The sequence below is a fragment of the Saccopteryx leptura genome, chromosome 1 (genome assembly GCF_036850995.1).
Source record: "Saccopteryx leptura isolate mSacLep1 chromosome 1, mSacLep1_pri_phased_curated, whole genome shotgun sequence".
Classification (NCBI taxonomy): domain Eukaryota; kingdom Metazoa; phylum Chordata; class Mammalia; order Chiroptera; family Emballonuridae; genus Saccopteryx; species Saccopteryx leptura.
The window spans coordinates 270,967,901-270,985,990 of NC_089503.1; the positions used below are offsets into that span (position 1 = coordinate 270,967,901).

General features: G+C 41.0%; 1 protein-coding gene across 1 annotated transcript in view; it reads right to left on the minus strand.

Moving 5' to 3' along the window:
* TM7SF3 (transmembrane 7 superfamily member 3) overlaps positions 1-18,090 on the minus strand; it is a 45,293-nt gene that overhangs the window by 10,056 nt on the left and 17,147 nt on the right. Inside the window, exons 4-9 of the mRNA XM_066353353.1 lie at positions 16,789-16,909; positions 15,011-15,182; positions 6,659-6,836; positions 2,943-3,029; positions 1,563-1,643; positions 494-646 (exon numbers count right to left, since the gene is read on the minus strand). Coding sequence (XP_066209450.1) covers positions 494-646; positions 1,563-1,643; positions 2,943-3,029; positions 6,659-6,836; positions 15,011-15,182; positions 16,789-16,909 — 792 coding nt within the window. The remainder of the gene's footprint in view (positions 1-493; positions 647-1,562; positions 1,644-2,942; positions 3,030-6,658; positions 6,837-15,010; positions 15,183-16,788; positions 16,910-18,090) is intronic.

Here is an 18,090-nt window from a genome sequence, read left to right on the forward strand (position 1 = left end):
ACTGCAAGTAGGTACCTTAGGAACACAGTTCGGCAAAGGGTGGCAGTGGAGGTTAGGGGGAAAAGACAAGACTTGGAACAAAGCACCAAGTTCCCCAAATCAGCGGCCAGCAGAGCAGCCCTAAATTTATCTGCGGGATAGGCTGGGCTTCTGCTTAAGATTCATCTGAAGAAAGAGTTCCAGGGGTTAAAAGAAAAACAAACAAAAAAGAAACACTGTTCTGCCATATATTAAAAATGCCCCTTACCTCCATTAAATCTAACAGAAAGCACACTTTATCACAACAAGTAGATACAAAAGCTACCTATAATAGGCCTCTGTAAATCATCTATTACAGGTGCCTTTGAGGAAAGAGAGATTCTTATAAGTACTGGTCCCTCCTCAAGTGCCACATTATCAAAGGCCAATTTCCAGAACTCTACAACTGGAGAGCCCAAATAAGACCTTTCAAACAACAAACCGAACACACACTACATTAGTACGCATCTCTTACCCAGCGGAGTGAAGAAAGTCACTGACGAGATAAGGAAGCCTAGCACCAGTCCAACACACAGCATGCAGAGCATGAGGGTTCCAAATCGCCACCAAGTAGCTACCAAGAAAATCCCACCAATGACTCCAGCGATGGCTGTCAGAATCAGACGAACTGCACAAAGAATAAAGATGAACTTCTCTGACTGCGTGCTGTAGACACAATATACCATTACCAGAGCCATCCTTAGACTTGCTGTTGGTCAGGCACTAACAGGACGTTGGAGGGCTCTTCAGCAGTGCCCTGAAACCAGCCTGAACCTCCTAGGGGGAAACCAGTCTCTGACATGAACAGTGGCGAGAGCTATAGCTCCCAGGACTAATGACAAGAAAGGCTTGGCACAACATATAAAGTGAGGCTGAGGAAGAAGGGTTCACAAGCATTCTGTCACACATGAGAAGGAAGGAGGAGTTGTGTTTGTTTTAAGGTAAAGAAAACCTTAAGGCCCTGGCCGGCCAGGGCACACAGGAGAAGTGCCCATCTGCTCCTCTACCATTCCCCTTTTGCTCTCCTCTTCTCCTCCCCTGCTACAGACAAGGCTCAATTAGAGCAAGTTGGCCCAGGCACTGAGTATGGCTCCATGGCCTTGCCTCAGGCACTAAAAAAATGGCTCTGTTTGCAAGGAAGCAAGGGTCCCAGGGGGGCAGAGCATCACCCCCAGTGGGCTTGCCGGATGGATCCCAGGCGGGGCGCATGAGGGAGTCTGTCTCTGCCTCCCCTCCTCACCAAATAAAATAAAATTAAATAAAATTTTAAAATCTTAACATTTTGACTTGTAAATCTCATATTTCAATATACCACGTAGCTGGAATACAGGTTTCTAATCCATATGGCCCTTTATTTCCCTAAGTTCCAAGTAACTGAGCAAGTACCAAAAACTTGGAAGTGAAAGTCTGAATGAGCAGTTTAGAAAAGATGGTTAGAACATAAGTTTAACAGTATTTTACACACCCACTACAGTAAAGCAAAGGTGAAGTGTAAACACAGCATCTTCCTTTCTTAACACCTAAACGACATTATTCTTACTTACCATCATACTTCACAGGTGTCAGTCTTGTAATCAGTACGTAAAAGAAGAGTCCCATGAAGATAAAACCTATGAAGAATAATTCTAACAGCAAACCACCGGGAAAGGGAAGAAACATAAGCTACAGTTAGGGATTCTTTTTACAATGCAATTTAAATATCTAATATACAAATTCATGCTTACACATTAAGGCATTCAGAGAAGAGAAATAATTATCTAAAAGGCAGGAACAATTTAGAACCCACTGGGAGTAAATATGACTATTAAATAGGTACAATATTAAAGTATTAACCATAGGAAATGCCTTCTTGTATAAAGGTCAAATTCAACTGCTTTATTTCACAGCTCATTTTAATATATTTTATACTTTCTTCTTAAAACGAGAATAGTACTTTTGTCACTGTGTTAGAGCTGAAATTGCACACTAAATGTTAACTTGTAACACAAGTAAAAATTAAAATTTAAAGGTAAAAACTAATATTCTAAAGTCAAATGTGACTTTTATCTCCTATTAACTCATCCTCTCCTGTTTAGGATGAGCAATCAACCCTTCCTTGTCTTTATCCACTGAAGCCCCTAGTGATATCTTTGTGACCTTGCATACAGTTAAGCAATTAAATGCTTTGCTACAGAATCATTCTTCACTCTGAGGAATTAAATAGTCTTCACAATAGTCTCTTCTCAAGGAAAAAACAGTATAGTGATGGAGGAAAAAGAATTGCTATTCAAACCATATATTTAAGCAAGTTTAAAGAGTTTTATGAGATCAGGATTATGTTCACTCTCCCCTTGATATTCCATTTATACTCCTTGTTAATGAATTAAATAAGGATTTTTTTTGTAACTGTAAACATTACCTACACAAAAGGCAACTCCTAAAATTCAAATAAATTCAGTGAGCATAACTTATAGCCTACTCCACAGCCCGCACTGGGTTTCACTGAGTGCACTGGAGTTCCCATTTCAGCAGATATTTCAGGCTCACTGTACATGAAGCCCTACAGCCTGATTTATATGAAGCCATGTCCATCACCATCACCATCACCAAAATCCACACACATTTTTTTACACTGGCTTTCTGATTTCTAACCTGTTATCTTTAGCTAACTAGCCGATCTAGCAAAGACTGAAGAAGTCTTTGGCACAAATCAAATTTTATTCTCCTAACAAGAGGAGATTGTACTCCATTATTGAGAAAAGAGAAAAAATACAAATAGTAAGCAACTCAGTAGCATTTTACTAAAACAACTTAGCCACAAGTCTATGAAAATAGTGAAGATAAACAGTTGCTTATTCCCCTTACAGGTCATAAATTTCCCAAAGCATTTAAGAAAAAAGACCACAAGGCATATACATAAATAGCAACTACATCAGACATAATACCTGTTTTCCAGAATCTGTGTCCGAAGAAACAAATGAAGAGACCAAGCAGGGCAAAAAGTGTGAAAAACACTTTGGTAGAAACTCTTCCTAAAAAATAAAAATTTAGTGGATATTACATGCAATTTTATAATTTGTATTTAATTAATAGAACAAAGCTTCATGAAAAAAAGCAAAGTCAACTGACAATAATTTATTCCATACATGTGTAATTTATTTTAAAAATATCCTTGCCACCCCTAAATGAATAATTGTACGTAGGCAATGGCTGCTGGTATAACAAACAGAGAAATAAATATATGCTTCCTGATAGAAGTACGTAACATATTCCAGGGGGAGGGGCAGGGAGGAAGCGGTAAAGGAGGAGGAGAGAGTACTGAAAACAAGTAATTCTGTTTCTTCATAAATAAACTACAAGAGAGAGAGGAGGCAGGGAGGAGGAAGAACTGGATTAAAACAGATATAAAAGACACATTAGCCTGACCAGGCGGTGGCACAGTGGATAGAGCATTGCACTGGGATGCCGAGGACCCAGGTTCGAGACCCCGAGGTTGCCAGCTTAAGCGCGGGCTCATCTGGCTTGAGCAAAATTTAAAAAAAAAATGCTCACCAGCTTAGATTCAAGGTCGCTGGCTCAAGCAAGGGGTTACTTGGTCTGCTGAAGGCCCACGGTCAAGGCACATATGAAAAAGCAATCAATGAACAACTGAGGTGTCACAACGAAAAACTGATAATTGATGCTTCTCATCTCTCTCCATTCCTGTCTGTCTGTCCCTGTCTATCCCTCCCTCTGACTCTCTCTCTGTCCCTGTAAATAAATAAATAAACTTAAAAAAAAAAAAAAAAGAGCCGGACCAGGCAGTGGCGCAGTGGATAGAGCGTCGGACTGGGATGCAGAGGACCCAGGTTCGAGACTCCGAGGTCGCCAGCTTGAACGCAGGCTCATCTGGTTTGAGGAAAAGCTCACCAGCTTGAACCCAAGGTCGCTGGCTCCAGCAAGGGTTACTCAGACTGCTGAAGGCCCACGGTCAAGGCACATATGAGAAAGCAATTAATGAACAACTAAGGTGTTGCAATGCACAATGAAAAACTAAGATTGATGCTTCTCATCTCTCTCAGTTCCTGTCTGTCTGTCCCTCTCTCTGACTCACTCTCTGTCTCTGTAAAAAAAAAAAAAAAAAAAAAAAAAAAAGACACATTAATAAAACGTTCAGCCCTCATCTGAAACCTGATCAAACAAACCAACAAACCATAAAAGCAATTGGGATGATTGGGGAATGTATACATTGGCTGTTAAAGCCATTAAGGAATTACCTTCAATATTTTTAATTGAATCTTGTGTTGATGATACTGTGGCTATATATTTTAAACATAGCACTTATCTTTAAACTACAGGTACTGAAATTCTTTGAGTGAAATGATTCAGGGATTTGCTCTAAAAGAATCCAGTGATAAAGGAGGTCAAGAGGCAGAGACACAGGTGAGTGTACAACTGAAACAAGATAATGCCTATGAATGAAAATTGTTAAGGCTGAATAATGCTATGTAGAAGCTGACTGAAGTTTTCCATAACAAACTTTAACTAAAACTACATTAATATAAAAGAACACGTATTACACTGTAAGTCACACATGAACAAATTACTACCTATCTCATCAATTACACTTACTGCTTTAGAAAAAGAAATGTAGCATTATAAAAACAATACATCACAATATGCTTCATGATGCCACAGATTCCATGTCCCGTGATCCTTAATAGGCACAAACTTAAACACAGAACCATGATTTGAAAGATAGGGCATATTGAAAAGAAAAAAATGCTCACTAAATTCATTACCATCATGACTCTTTAAGATAAACATAAGAGAAGAATCCCTGAACTAAAACCAAAACACAAACACCTACACAAACTCGTGTGAAAAACACTTAACAGTGCTTAGTTGAAGATACCATAAAGACATATATTTAAATAAAAAACATAAGATAGAAGGATCAGAATTTGTAGGACTTAATACATACCCTATATATCAGCTTTTCTGAGATTGAAGAACCCAAAAGAACAAAAAAACAAAAAATAATGCTATATTCTGCTTGTTTTAAGACCTGTTGCTAGAAATTGATAAAGGAAAGAATATAGTCTGCCTATTTTAAAGGAGAAACTGTAATTCACTCCCAGTTGTTGAGAGAAAGCTCTTCTTTATAGAAGAATACTATAGAGAGGTACAAATAGAATAAAAAGAAAACAGCAGAATATGTTAATTAGCATTTGAGAAATCTGGGTCAAGATTATGCAGACATTCTGAGTACTATTTTTACATCTTTTCCTTGGAACTATTTCAAAATAAAATGTTAAGCACACTCATACAGAATGATCTTGCCAAACCTCTACTGCCCTCATTGTACCTAATGAAAACTGTCATCTCTCATCTGGCTTACAACGGACTGCTAATCAACTGTTTCTGCTCTTGCCCCCGACTTTTCTCAAAAACCAGTCACAGTGATCCCATTAAAATATGACTCCAATCAAGGCAATATTTGCTCAAACCCTCCAATGCCTTTCAATTTCACTCCGAATAAAAGCTACGTGTTGCAACCTAAAAGGCCACTGGTTTTCTTTCCACTCCCTGGCAGCAGCATGCGGGTAGTCTCCCAGTTCCCTGGCAGCAGCATGCGGGTAGTCTCCCAGTTCCCTGGCAGCAGCATGCGGGTAGTCTCCCAGTTCCCTGGGCAGCCACATGCGGATAGTCTCCTAGTTCCCTGGGCAGCAGCATGCGGGTAGTCTCCCAGTTCCCTGGCAGCAGCATGCAGGTCATCTCCCAGTTCCCTGGCAGCAGCATGCGGGTAGTCTCCCAGTTCCCTGGGCAGCAGCATGAGGGTAGTCTCCCGGTTCCCTGGCAGCAGCATGCGGGTAGTCTCCCGGTTCCCTGGGCAGCCGCATGCGGGTAGTCTCCCGGTTCCCTGGGCAGCCGCATGCGGGTAGTCTCCCGGTTCCCTGGGCAGCCGCATGCGGGTAGTCTCCCGGTTCCCTGGGCAGCCGCATGCGGGTAGTCTCCCAGTTCCCTGGCAGCCGCATGCGGGTAGTCTCCCAGTTCCCTGGGCAGCCGCATGCGGGTAGTCTCCCAGTTCCCTGGCAGCAGCTCTCTGGTAGTCGCCCACCTTCACAAGCAGCCTGCCCCTGCACTACTCCCCCTTGGGCTCCCCCAGCTGTTCTCACTGCCGTTGTTCAAACACACCAATATGCTCCCGGCTGAGGGACTCCGCAAGGACTGTTCCCTTTACTGGCATGTACCCCACACACGCCTCGCTGCCTCGCTTCGGGTCTCTACTGAAACACTGCCTTCCCACAAGGACTTCCCTGGCCATGCTACCTCAAACTCCTCTCCCCGCCACATTTCACCTCCCTGTCCCACTACCTCACTGTGGCTTCTCAGCAGTCATCCCTTTCTCACGTATTATATATGTCATGGATTTCTCTTGTCTCTCTCATCTCCCCACTAAAATAGAAGCTCCAGAAGCGGAAGTATTTTGTCTTTTCACTTCTATATCCCAGTGCTGAGAATAGAGAGCCGAGAGTGGGAAAGTATAGGGTCCTAAAAGGCATTTTTAGAATGAATGAATGAATATTACACAAAAGTATTTTTAAATATTCTTAAGTTCTATATTAGCTGATATAGTTCTGCAAAGCCAAAGAAGAATTTGCAAAGTTCAAATACTCACCAAGAGAAGAACAGTTACCCTCCATTGTGTCAAAGCTGCAAGCATATGTGTGAGCAGGAACATAAGCAGCAGATGTATTGAGCAATGGGTCCCAAACAATGACATTATAAATGACACCTTGTCCCCGGAGGGAGGAGAAGGACACACTTGTCTTATCATTAGCTGTTAGGGTAACCACCTGAGGCCAAAAATAATGCATGATTAGTGTTTAGATTCATTTTAAAGCTATTCTCTTATAATTCACCTGCATGTGATATTAAATGGCAATATTAAAATATAATTATTAACATATATGTATACCAACCTATTTAACTTTGTCAAAAGACTGTCTCACACAGTTTGTATTTATAAGCTCTTAAATAAAATGTTCCTAAAGTTTTGTATAGTGTTAAATGTTAATAATTAAGCAAAATAAGATATAAATGACATGTAAAGGCTAGTTAGGACTAGACAAAGAATTTTTTTCTCATCTTTTAGATAGTAAACAAGATAAGGGCAGGAACTACATTTCTCTCACTCACTAATCTTTCCACAGTTCTTAGCACAATGCCCAGCATGGAATGAGTGTTCAACAAATGTTAGCTATTGTTACTAGTGACAAAGCTGACAAAGTTAGTTAACATCCTTAGAGTACCCACTTATTTTTAACAGACTATGAAATAAGAAAACATTACATGTAGCTGTGTTATGCAATAATCCTTAACTTCAAAAATACCCTTTTAAAGGTTATTTTTTTCAATAAGTAATATATATACCAGAAGAAACAAAAACCTTATATAATCACATAATACATAGTTATCTTCCTATTAATATAAGTGAGAAAATTAAATATTAATTAAATATTAGAGTTTTAGGAATTATTATGAGCCTCTTAGAGCAGTGGTCCCCAACCTTTTTTGGGCCACAGGCCGGTTTAATGTCAGAAAATATTTTCACGGACCGGCCTTTAGGGTGGGATGGATAAATGCACAAAATAAAATTATGCGACCGGTGTAAAAACTGTGGTATTTTTTTAATTTAATTTTATTTTATTTTACAGGGACAGAGAGTCAGAGAGAGGGATAAATAGGAACAGACAGACAGGAACGGAGAGAGATGAGAAGCATCCATCATCAGTTTTTCGTTGCGACACCTCAGTTGTTCATTGATTGCTTTCTCATATGTGCCTTGACCACAGGCCTTCAGCAGACCGAGTAACCCCTTGCTCAAGCCAGCAACCTTGGGTCCAAGCTGGTGAGCTTTTTACTCAAGCCAGATGAGCCCATGCTCAAGCCAGATGAGCCCATGCTCAAGCTGGTGACCTCGGGGTCTCGAACCTGGGTCCTCCGCATCCCAGTCTGATGTTCTATCCACTGCGCCACCGCCTGGTCAGGCAAAACTGTGGTATTTTTAAATATAATTGTCGAACATACAAGACATGCGTCAAGAGTGAGTCTTAGATGGATGTATCAGAGGGAATCTGGCCATTTTTTAAAAATAAAACATTGTTCAGACTTAAATATAAATAAAACGGAAATAATGTAAGTTATTTATTCTTTCTCTGCAGACCAATACCAAATGGTCCACGGACCGGTACCGGTCCACGGCCCGGGGGTTGGGGACCACTGTCTTAGAATACTTCCACTGTTTAAATATACTGCTTAGCCTTCATAAATATGTTTCCTGGGCAAAGTATTTGGTCAAGTTCAACAAAATTTAACTCCTACTAACCCAAGTTTTTATTATGAAACCTTCCTTACAGGAAAATTAAAAAAATAATACAAAGAATAAACTACATACCATTTCTTAGATTTAACCACTGTTAATATTTTACCATATTTGGTTTCCTATCCTTCCCTCTTTTTCCTCCCCCACTCTATTTCTTCCTACAGAACCATTTTTTTTTTAGAGACAGAGAGAGTCAGAGAGAGGGATAGATAGGGACAGACAGGAACAGAGAGAGATGAGAAGTATCAACCGTTAGTTTTTTGTTGCGACACGTTAGTTATTCATTGATTGCTTTCTCATATGTGCCTTGAAGGGGGGGCTACAGCAGACCGAGTAACCCCACCAGATGAGCCTGCGCTCAAGCTGGTAACCTAGGGGTCTCGAACCTGGGTCTTCCACATCCCAGTCCAACACTCTATCCACTGCACCACTGCCTGGTCAGGCCCTACAGAACCATTTTATTTTATTTATTTATTTATTTATTTATTTATTTATTTATTTATTTATTTATTTATTTTACAGGGACAGAGAGTCAGAGAGAGGGATAGACAGGGACAGACAGACAGGAACAGAGAGAGATGAGAAGCATCAATCATCAGTTTTTCGTTGCGACACCTTACTTGTTCATTGATTGCTTTCTCATATGTGCCTTGACCACGGGCTTTCAGCAGACTGAGTAACCCCTTGCTTGAGCCAGCGACCTTGGGATCAAGCTGGTGAGCCTTTTGCTCAAGCCAGATGAGCCCGCGCTCAAACTGGCGACCTCGAGGTCTCGAACCTGGGTCCTCTGCATCCCAATCCGACGCCCTATCCACTGCGTCACCGCCTGGTCAGGCTAGAACCATCTTTATTATATGCGGCTTAAATGTCTGTTTGTCGCCGATAGCTTATTGGTTGCTTGCATAACTGTACTAGCCAATGGGGTGAAGTTGCCACAGCTGAACGCAAATTGAACGGGTCAGGGGGAAGGTGAACATTTGTTTGCATTGGCAATCATCTGCTTTTGAAACAATTTAAGGCTTGAACGCAAACTGAGCATGTCAGGGGGAAGGCGAACATTTGTTTGCATTGGCAATCATCTGTTTTACATAAAATCTACGTCTTAACGTAATTTCTTTTAAGAATGCCTCCTAGAAAATACAGCACTGAAGAGGAGAGAAAAGGAGCTAAAGCTGCACAAAAACGGCTTTCTCGACAAAAAGAAACCACTGAGCAAAGAAAGACAAGGCTTGCTTCAGTCACAGAGCAAATGTATCTTTCTCAGCAAAATGAGACTGATGAGCATAGAGAAACAAGGCTTGCCTCAGATGCAAGACAAAAAAGCCCGTCTCGACAAAATGAGTCCCTTGAACAAAGGCAGAGAAGGGAACGACATGACATATTTAAATGTTGATTCCGTTGTAGCTGATAATAAAGCGAGTGCCAACAACTTTCCAATGGAATTTTTAAATAGCCTGTCGCCTTCTGGCACGCCACCTCACAAATTGAGGTTAAAGATTGGAGCAATTATTATGCTGTTAAGAAATCTTAACACCAGAAGGGGTCTTTGCAATGGTACAAGACTAGAGGTTCTCCAATTGAAAAATAATGTCATAATAGCTAAGTCTTTGACTGGCTCCTCTAAAGGTGAAATACATGTCATTCCAAGAATTGATTTGGCTCCATCTCAAACAGGGTTGCCGTTTCAATTGAGACGTAGACAATTTCCTGTAAAACTTGCCTTTGCTATGACCATCAATAAGTCTCAGGGCCAAACGCTTAAGCATGTTGGCATTTTTTTACCTGAGCCTGCATTTGGACACAGTCAATTTTATGTTGCCTGTTCAAGAGTTCATGAAAGAACGGACATAAAATTAAAAATAATTGATGGTCCTCTGCAAGGCGAGCTTAAAAATGATGGAAAGATCTACACAAGAAATGTTGTGTACAAAGAGATCTTTGACATGTGAATTAACATTTTATTATTTAAATCACCTTTATTTATTGAGCTAGCGGTGGCTCTTAAGAAATGTACCGCTAAGAAGACTCAGGTATCAGGCATACTGGCAAGAAATGTACCGCCAGTGGTTTCCTTCATTGCACTCTACTTTAAGCAATTAAGCAAGTAGAAGGGGGAAACCCCGTGGGGCACTAAGCAAAGGGGCGTCCTCGCCGCCTGCCCTGGGTAATTCAGTTTGAATTAGCAGACACCTTTGCACAAATCATTTTAATTACAATTTATAATATCTAGAACAGCGGTCATTTTGTATGACCGCCGGGCTTTCTAGTTTTAAAATAAGTTACAGATATCATAACATTTTCCTTCCAAATACCACAACCGTGCATGTCCTAAAACAGTGTTTCTCAAACTTGATGTGTCTATGAATCACTGGGATAGTTTGTTAAAATTCAAATTCTGATCCTACTGGTCAGAGGAGGTACCTGACATTCTGGTTTTCTAACACTCTCTGATGATGCCAATACTATGCATTCATCTACCACACTTTGAGGAGCAAGGTACGATGTATAAAGGATATTCTCCTATACCAGTGATGGGCAATCTTTTGAGCTTGGTGTGTCAAAATTCGCCAAAAAACCGAGCATAACTCAGGTAGTGTGTCACTTCGAGAAAAAAACCCATAATTTCACAATATTTATAGTTTAAATAACAAAAATGTATAATTGTAATATATAACTGTATTTAATAAACCAAAATCTAATTATTTAACTTACCTGCTTAGTGACTTCTTTGTTTATCTGTCAGTTGGTTTCTTTTGTTGGTCTTGATATTATTTAACTTGTGTGGGGTGCCGTGAACCAAGATAAGTGAGGAGGAGGGGTAATTCTTTAACTAACCTATTAGTGACTTTTTTGTTGCTGAATTTCATTGGCTAAATCTTCAATTGAAAGTTGGTATTTTGTACACTTCAAGCCCAAGCAAGCGCTACTAACTTCATCTGGTCAATCTGTTCCTTTTGTTGGTTTTAATATTATTTAACGCTGAGAATAAGGTCTCACAAAAGTACGTAGAGGGAAAAATTGTGAGTAAAGCCATTGCTATATTTTTCAGGGTGCTAAAAGTGTTTGGTAATTGGTTCCAGGCACTCCAAATTTCCTGTTCGTAGTGGCACTCCTCTTGATTCTCCAAGTGGCACCTTTCCAGATTCTCAAGCTTTGACCTCAAGTCAACAAATACCTGAGCCCAGATGCTATCTTGAAATTCTGCAAGTTGCATCTTATGTAAATTAAGATGGCTACTGCTATTTCTAATGGTGAGAAATGGCACCCATAGCACAGGCCCTCGCCTCTCCCATCCTCCCCCTCACTTATCTTAGTAATGATGGTCAATTAGAAATCTACAACACCTCAGAACAGTAGATTGGATGATGGCTGCTGTGGTTATGTGGTTGCTTGTAATGGTGATCACAGGGCCCCCAGAGATGCGTCCCCTGCGGCATTCTGCTGCTCCCTGCTCTGCTGGCCGGAAGTGAGGTCAAAGATCCCCTAATGGTCTAACCGGAAGTCCCAGAACTAGATGCTCCCGGAGTTCTGGTTTTTTGGCCTACAGACCTCTGGTACAGAGTGTCTACACTACAGCAAATGTTTTATCCTTGGCTTCTGCACCTGGCCATGTAGGAGCCGAGGATGAAACGTCCTTTTCAGCATGCAGCCGCATGTCATTGAAAATAGCTACGCATGTCACTACTGACATGCGTGTCATAAGTTCGCCATCATGGTCCTGTACCCACAATACCTTAGCTCACCTAAGAAAATAATTTCTTCTCCATAACAGAAGGTGCATATTTGGATTTTCCCAAACATCTCTTACAACTTTTCCCCCCTTTAACTAAGATCCAACCAAGTTTCATGTATATAATATTTATCTCTGATCTCCATAATTTAGAATAGTCCTTCCCATGACCCTATGCCCACTCACCCAATGACTTCTGAAGAGATTAAGGGCAATCATTTTGTAAATACTGTACAGCCTGACTTTAAAGTGGTTAAGGACAGTCATTTTATAGACTATTACACAATCTGCATTTTTCAAAGTGTCCAATTATACTTTTATACCCTGTGTTTCCTGTAAACAGGAACTCCAAAGACTGTATTCAGGCTAAACATGCTTTGCTAGAATAGTCCATAGGTCATGGGTCATAGTGATGTCAGACTGAATTCATGTGAGCACATAATGTAGGTAAATCCACTATCAGTGAAGCTATGTTGACTACATGGGTAAGGAAGAGATAACCAGACCACTCCATTCTAAAATAGTTTTCCCTGGACAGTTAGAATCTGGGGGTGCTAATAGGCACCCTGAGAATACCCTGTCTCTCAACAATCTTTCATCTATTGTTTTTGCCTAAATTATTTCATTGAAAATCACAAAATGGTAATTTTTCTAATTCTAATTATTCCTTCTACATTTATTAGTGGGCAATGTTTTGTAAAGAAGAGCTTTTTCTCGCCTGACCTGTGGTGGTGCAGTGGATAAAGCATCAACCTAGAACACCGAGGTTGCCGGTTCGAGACCCTGGACTTGCCTGGTCAAGGCACATATGGGAGTTGATGCTTCCTGCTCCTTCCCCCTTCTGTCTCTCTCTCTCCTCTCTAAAATGAATAAATAAAACTTTAATAAAAAAAAAAAAGAAGAGCTTTTTCTCATCAATGGAGGATGAATTATAGTTCCTCCTTTGAAAAAGGCAGGGCAAATTCCTTCCCTTAATAAATTTTCAGAGTAATTTGGTATGAGTTCTTCCAATCTTAGCAACTTGGGAGTTTTCTTTTACTTTATATTTTTATATCAGTACAAACTTGTTTTTCTTTATTCAATACTTATAATCAATCATTTTCTTTTTGATCACTGAATTGTCCCAAAGTTGGCTAGTGTGAACCTTTTCAAAAAGGTTCAAGATTCAGGCCCTGGCCGGTTGGCTCAGTGGTAGAGCGTCGGCCTGGCGTGCGGGGGACCCGGGTTCGATTCCCGGCCAGGGCACATAGGAGAAGCGCCCACTTGCTTCTCCACCACCCCCCCTCCTTCCTCTCTGTCTCTCTCTTCCCCTCCCGCAGCCAAGGCTCCATTGGAGCAAAGATGGCCCGGGCGCTGGGGATGGCTCCTTGGCCACTGCCCCAGGCGCTAGAGTGGCTCTGGTCATGGCAGAGTGACGCCCCGGAGGGGCAGAGCGTCGCCCCCTGGTGGGCGTGCCGGGTGGATCCCGGTTGGGCGCATGCGGGAGTCTGACTGTCTCTCCCCGTTTCCAGCTTCAGAAAAAATACAAAAAAAAAAAAATCATACAAAAAAAAAAAAGGTTCAAGAGTCCTTTTGACATGTCCTCATTAGTCACTAAGGGTTTCCTTCAATTTTGGCATACAATATACTACTCTGACCTGAAAGTTAAAAAGTAACCTAAGAAGGCACGGTACTATGAGTTCTTATATTCTCCATAAGAATAAACATGGTCTTCAAAATTTTTTATTTTAAAAGGATAAACTGATTAATTCTTTTCCAAAGAGCTTCCTAACTTGTGAATAAGCACAATGAGTTTTCTTGTATAAGCCTCCCACGTAGCATGGGGCAATGACAGCTCCGGTGAAGCAACAAAATGAGATCTGGCTCTAACATAGACTGAGCCCTCTAGGCTAACCATATAAGCCCTATTTTAATCACTTCTTTCTATGTCACCTGGGAAGAAGAGCAGTCTAGAAAAACTCTACTCATCAACTGTAAGACTGAAAGGTGACCTTGCATGTGAGACTGCTATCAAGCACCTTTCAAGACATAAAAAAATGTCTTGCCCTCTACAGAAATCATCTAAAGCATGAACCTCAGACTTCCATGTGTAGAGGATTCAGCTGGGGGGGATCTCAAAAAATGCAAATTCTGATTTCAGTGGTCTGGGGTGGAGCCAAAGAGTCTGCAACTCGAACAAATTCCTGGTGATGCCAGTGCTCTGGCCCATACCTCCTCTGTGGAGAAAGCTCAGAGAAAAATTTTCTCTAATACAGAGGCTTGGAGTTTGGGTTTAAATATTAATGCCAATGAGTGCATCTTTAAATAGGGTCTCATTTTTTTTCTCAAAACACTATAACCTTTATATTTGCCAAAAGTTTTAATCAAATGGGTATAGGAGTACACAGAAAATTACCACCCCTTTCCATCCATATCTCAAGATAACCGGGTCATATATGTGACTCCAACTGCGATGTAACATCCTTCACATCATCTCTTTAAAGGCCAACATTACTGTGAGATATCACTGGCAAAGACTCCCAAGATGGTAACAAAATAAAAGAGAGTAGCAAGAGAACCCCAGAAAGACCAAGCCAACAGTAAAGAAATAAGCTCCTGGCCTGACCTGTGGTGGTGCAGTGAATAAAGCATCAACCTGGAAATGCTGAGGTCGCCAGTTCGAAACCCTGGGCTTGCCTGGCCAAGGCACATATGGGAGTTGATGCTTCCAGCTCCTCCCCCCCTTCTCTCTGTCTCTCCTCTCTCTCTCTCTCTCTCTCTGTCTCTCTCTCTGTTTCTCCCTCTCCTCTCTAAAATGAATAAATAAAAAAAATTTAAAAAAAAAGAAAAGAAAAAAGCTCCTGGTAGCTTCTCCCTATTCAACTCTTACAAAGGTGTCACAATCTGGCTGCTCAAATCACAAGAATCAGATTTACCTTAATAGCATTGGCTGTCACCTGCGGCACTTCAGTCATCCTCTGCAGGTGCTTCAGCAAACCCTCTTCAGAGAGGTTCTTCTCAGGCAGAAAATACTGATAGACATCATATAGCAACCTCCACCGAGTGTCCTGACCCATCCTGCTGTCACATGGTGGAGAGTCTGTGCCTCTAAAGTCAAGCAACAAAACTGAACATCAATCTCTCATGTGGAGGTAGCCCCAGCTATAAAAAGGAACAAAAACTCACACTTCAAACTTCTGAAACAATAATTCCAATTTTGGCATTATGAATAAAAATAACATACTGGCAGCCTGACCAGGAGGTGGCACACTGGACAAAGCGTTGACCTGGGATGCTGAGGTCCCAGGTTCCAAGCCCCAAGATCACCAGCTTGAGTGGGCTCATCCAGCTTAAACACAGGCTCGCCAGTTTGAGCACAGGACCATCGAAATAACCCTATAATTTCTGGCTCTGGCCCATGGTTGCTGGATTGAGCCTAAGGTGGTTGGCTTGAGCAAGGGATCACTGGCTTGGCTTGAGCCCCCTAGTCAAGGCAACTTATGGGGAGCAATCAATGAACAGCTAAAGTGATGCAACTACAAGTTGATGCTTCTCATCTCTCTTCCTTCTTCCCTCTCTCTCTCTCCCCCTAACATCTGGTTGTTTAACCATACTGCCTGCCAATGTGTTACTTTTTAAAATTTTTAATTTTTTTTAGTGAGAGACAAAGAGAGAAGAAGAGATGAAGGAAAGGAGAGCGATTGGAAGCATCAAATCATAGTTGCATCACTTTAGTTGTTCACTGATTAATGTCACTCAGGCCTACAGACAAATGCCAGCTTTGCCATTTGTTAGCTGTAAGTAGGCAAGTAAGTCACTTAATCTCAATGACCCTTGGGAACATCTCTGTAAAATAAGAACAACTGCCCCCTCTTCATAAAATTCTGAGGATTAAATGGCAAAGAACTTAGAGCACTCAGCACTGTGGGTGATGCACTGAGAGCATTCAATGTTACTCGACCTGAGCTCCCAGTATTATTAAAGCAGAAACTAAAGCAGAGTTTTAATTCAAGGATCAAGTCCTTACAAAAAAGACAAAAAGAAAGAAAGAAAGTATGTTTCATGACTCCAAAATGCTTTCCATATTTAAAACCTTTATGGAAACTAAGAAGTACTCAAAGCTCATGACAGAGACTCAGTATCTGGCTCTTCATAGGAAAAGAGGAGGGCAATATTAACTAAATGACAGTACAGTATAATTACAATGTATGAATTACTTTCATTCAAAAAAATTAATTCGCCTGACCAGGCAGTGGCGCAGTGGATAGAGGGTCAGACTGGGATGCGGAGGACCCAGGTTCGAGACCCCGAGGTCGCCAGCTTGAGCGCGGGCCATCTAGTTTGAGCAAAAGCTCACCAGCTTGGACCCAAGGTCGCTGGTTTGAGCAAGGGGTTACTCGGTCTGCTATAGTCCCCCGGTCAAGGCACATATGAGAAAGCAATCAATGAACAACTACGGTGTTGCAACGAAAAACTAATGATTGATGCTTCTCATCTCTCTCCATTCCTGTCTGTCTGTCCCTATCTATCCCTCTCTCTGACTCTCTCTCTGTCTCTGTTAAAAAAAATAAATAAATAAACAAATTAAAACTCTTATCTAAAAAAAAAATTTTCAATTTCACTAAAGAAAATGATGGATTTTGACCAAGTTCACTGAATCTACAGACCAGCTAGTTATGAATGTTCTAAAAGTAATTATAAGAACCAGACATACCTTGCATAGCCTAGATTTGCTGGGGCAAATTTGATAGTTGTTTCAAAGAAATCATACTCCAAGTAAATGTTGGGATCAATGTCTAAATCAAACTCCAAATTACAGCCTCCAGGGATAGGATCTGGATTAAAAATAAGGAAGTTACTCAACTCAGAGTTTTTATATATTCAAATTATACTCAGAAAACAGAATTCTACTCTCACAAGAACTTTATATAGAGAAGTTAAATATTAAAGGGTAAAATTAACTAAGGTTAAGGTCTCTAGAACAGGGGCCAACAAATCTTTTCTGTAAAGGGTCAGACAGTGCCTGTTTTAGGCTTCACGGGCCTAATGGTCTCTGAGGCAGCTACTCAGCCCTGCTCTCATGGCACAATGGCCATAGACAACACATAAGCAAAGGGGCTGTGTTCTAGTACGATGCTATGCACAAACTGGCAGCAAGCTGGATTTGGCTCAGTCTGTAGTTTGTCAAACTCTGCTCTAGAGTTGAAATGGCCAGAAGAGTCAGGGATTCTTAAGCAGGATGCAAGCATAGGTTTCAGGGGCTCTGTGAGCACCCTGAAATTCTATGTTGAATGTGTACATTTTCTAGGGAGAGAGGTTTTTACTAGATTTTGGAGTCTATGACACCACAAAAAGAAGGTAAGAACCCAGGGATGGAGGGGAAAAGAACACAGCAAAGAAGAAAGGAACTCTGTGATTAATAAAGGAAGGGATGTCCACTTGCCACGTTTCTTTCAACAGGGAGAAAGAGTCAGCGTTGTCCTCAATTCTGGAAGAGTCTTTGTTTGTATGTAGAAGAATAAAAGTAAAAGACTTCAAAAGAGCTCCAAGACCACATATTGGAATAGTATTTGAATGTTTAATTAAACACTAAATAAGTTTTGGGTATTTCATTTCTATTCATAATGTGGCTAAAACGACTCTTCTGCTTAGGAATCCTATTCGTGATCTTTGAGAGAGACAAAACTTAACTCAGTCGCCTGACATGAGCTCTACTCCATACAAAGAACTACCTAGTGGATTCAAGTGGAGAGACTGAGATAAGACAGAGCAAGGTAAACCAAGTTACAGATTGATAAGATCTCGACTTCACACACTCATCTGTCATTCTCACAGGTAGGTCTCAGTGTCTTTAAACTACGGAATCCTGGTGGTTGACATTCCGTGAGATTTGGAATGGAGATACACCATGTGCACACGATGTTTCAACTTTGTGTGGATTTTTTTCAAGAATTCTGTGATCTTCTTTCCTCCTCTCCTTACGCTACATTTACAAATATTTACCTTATCTGAAAAA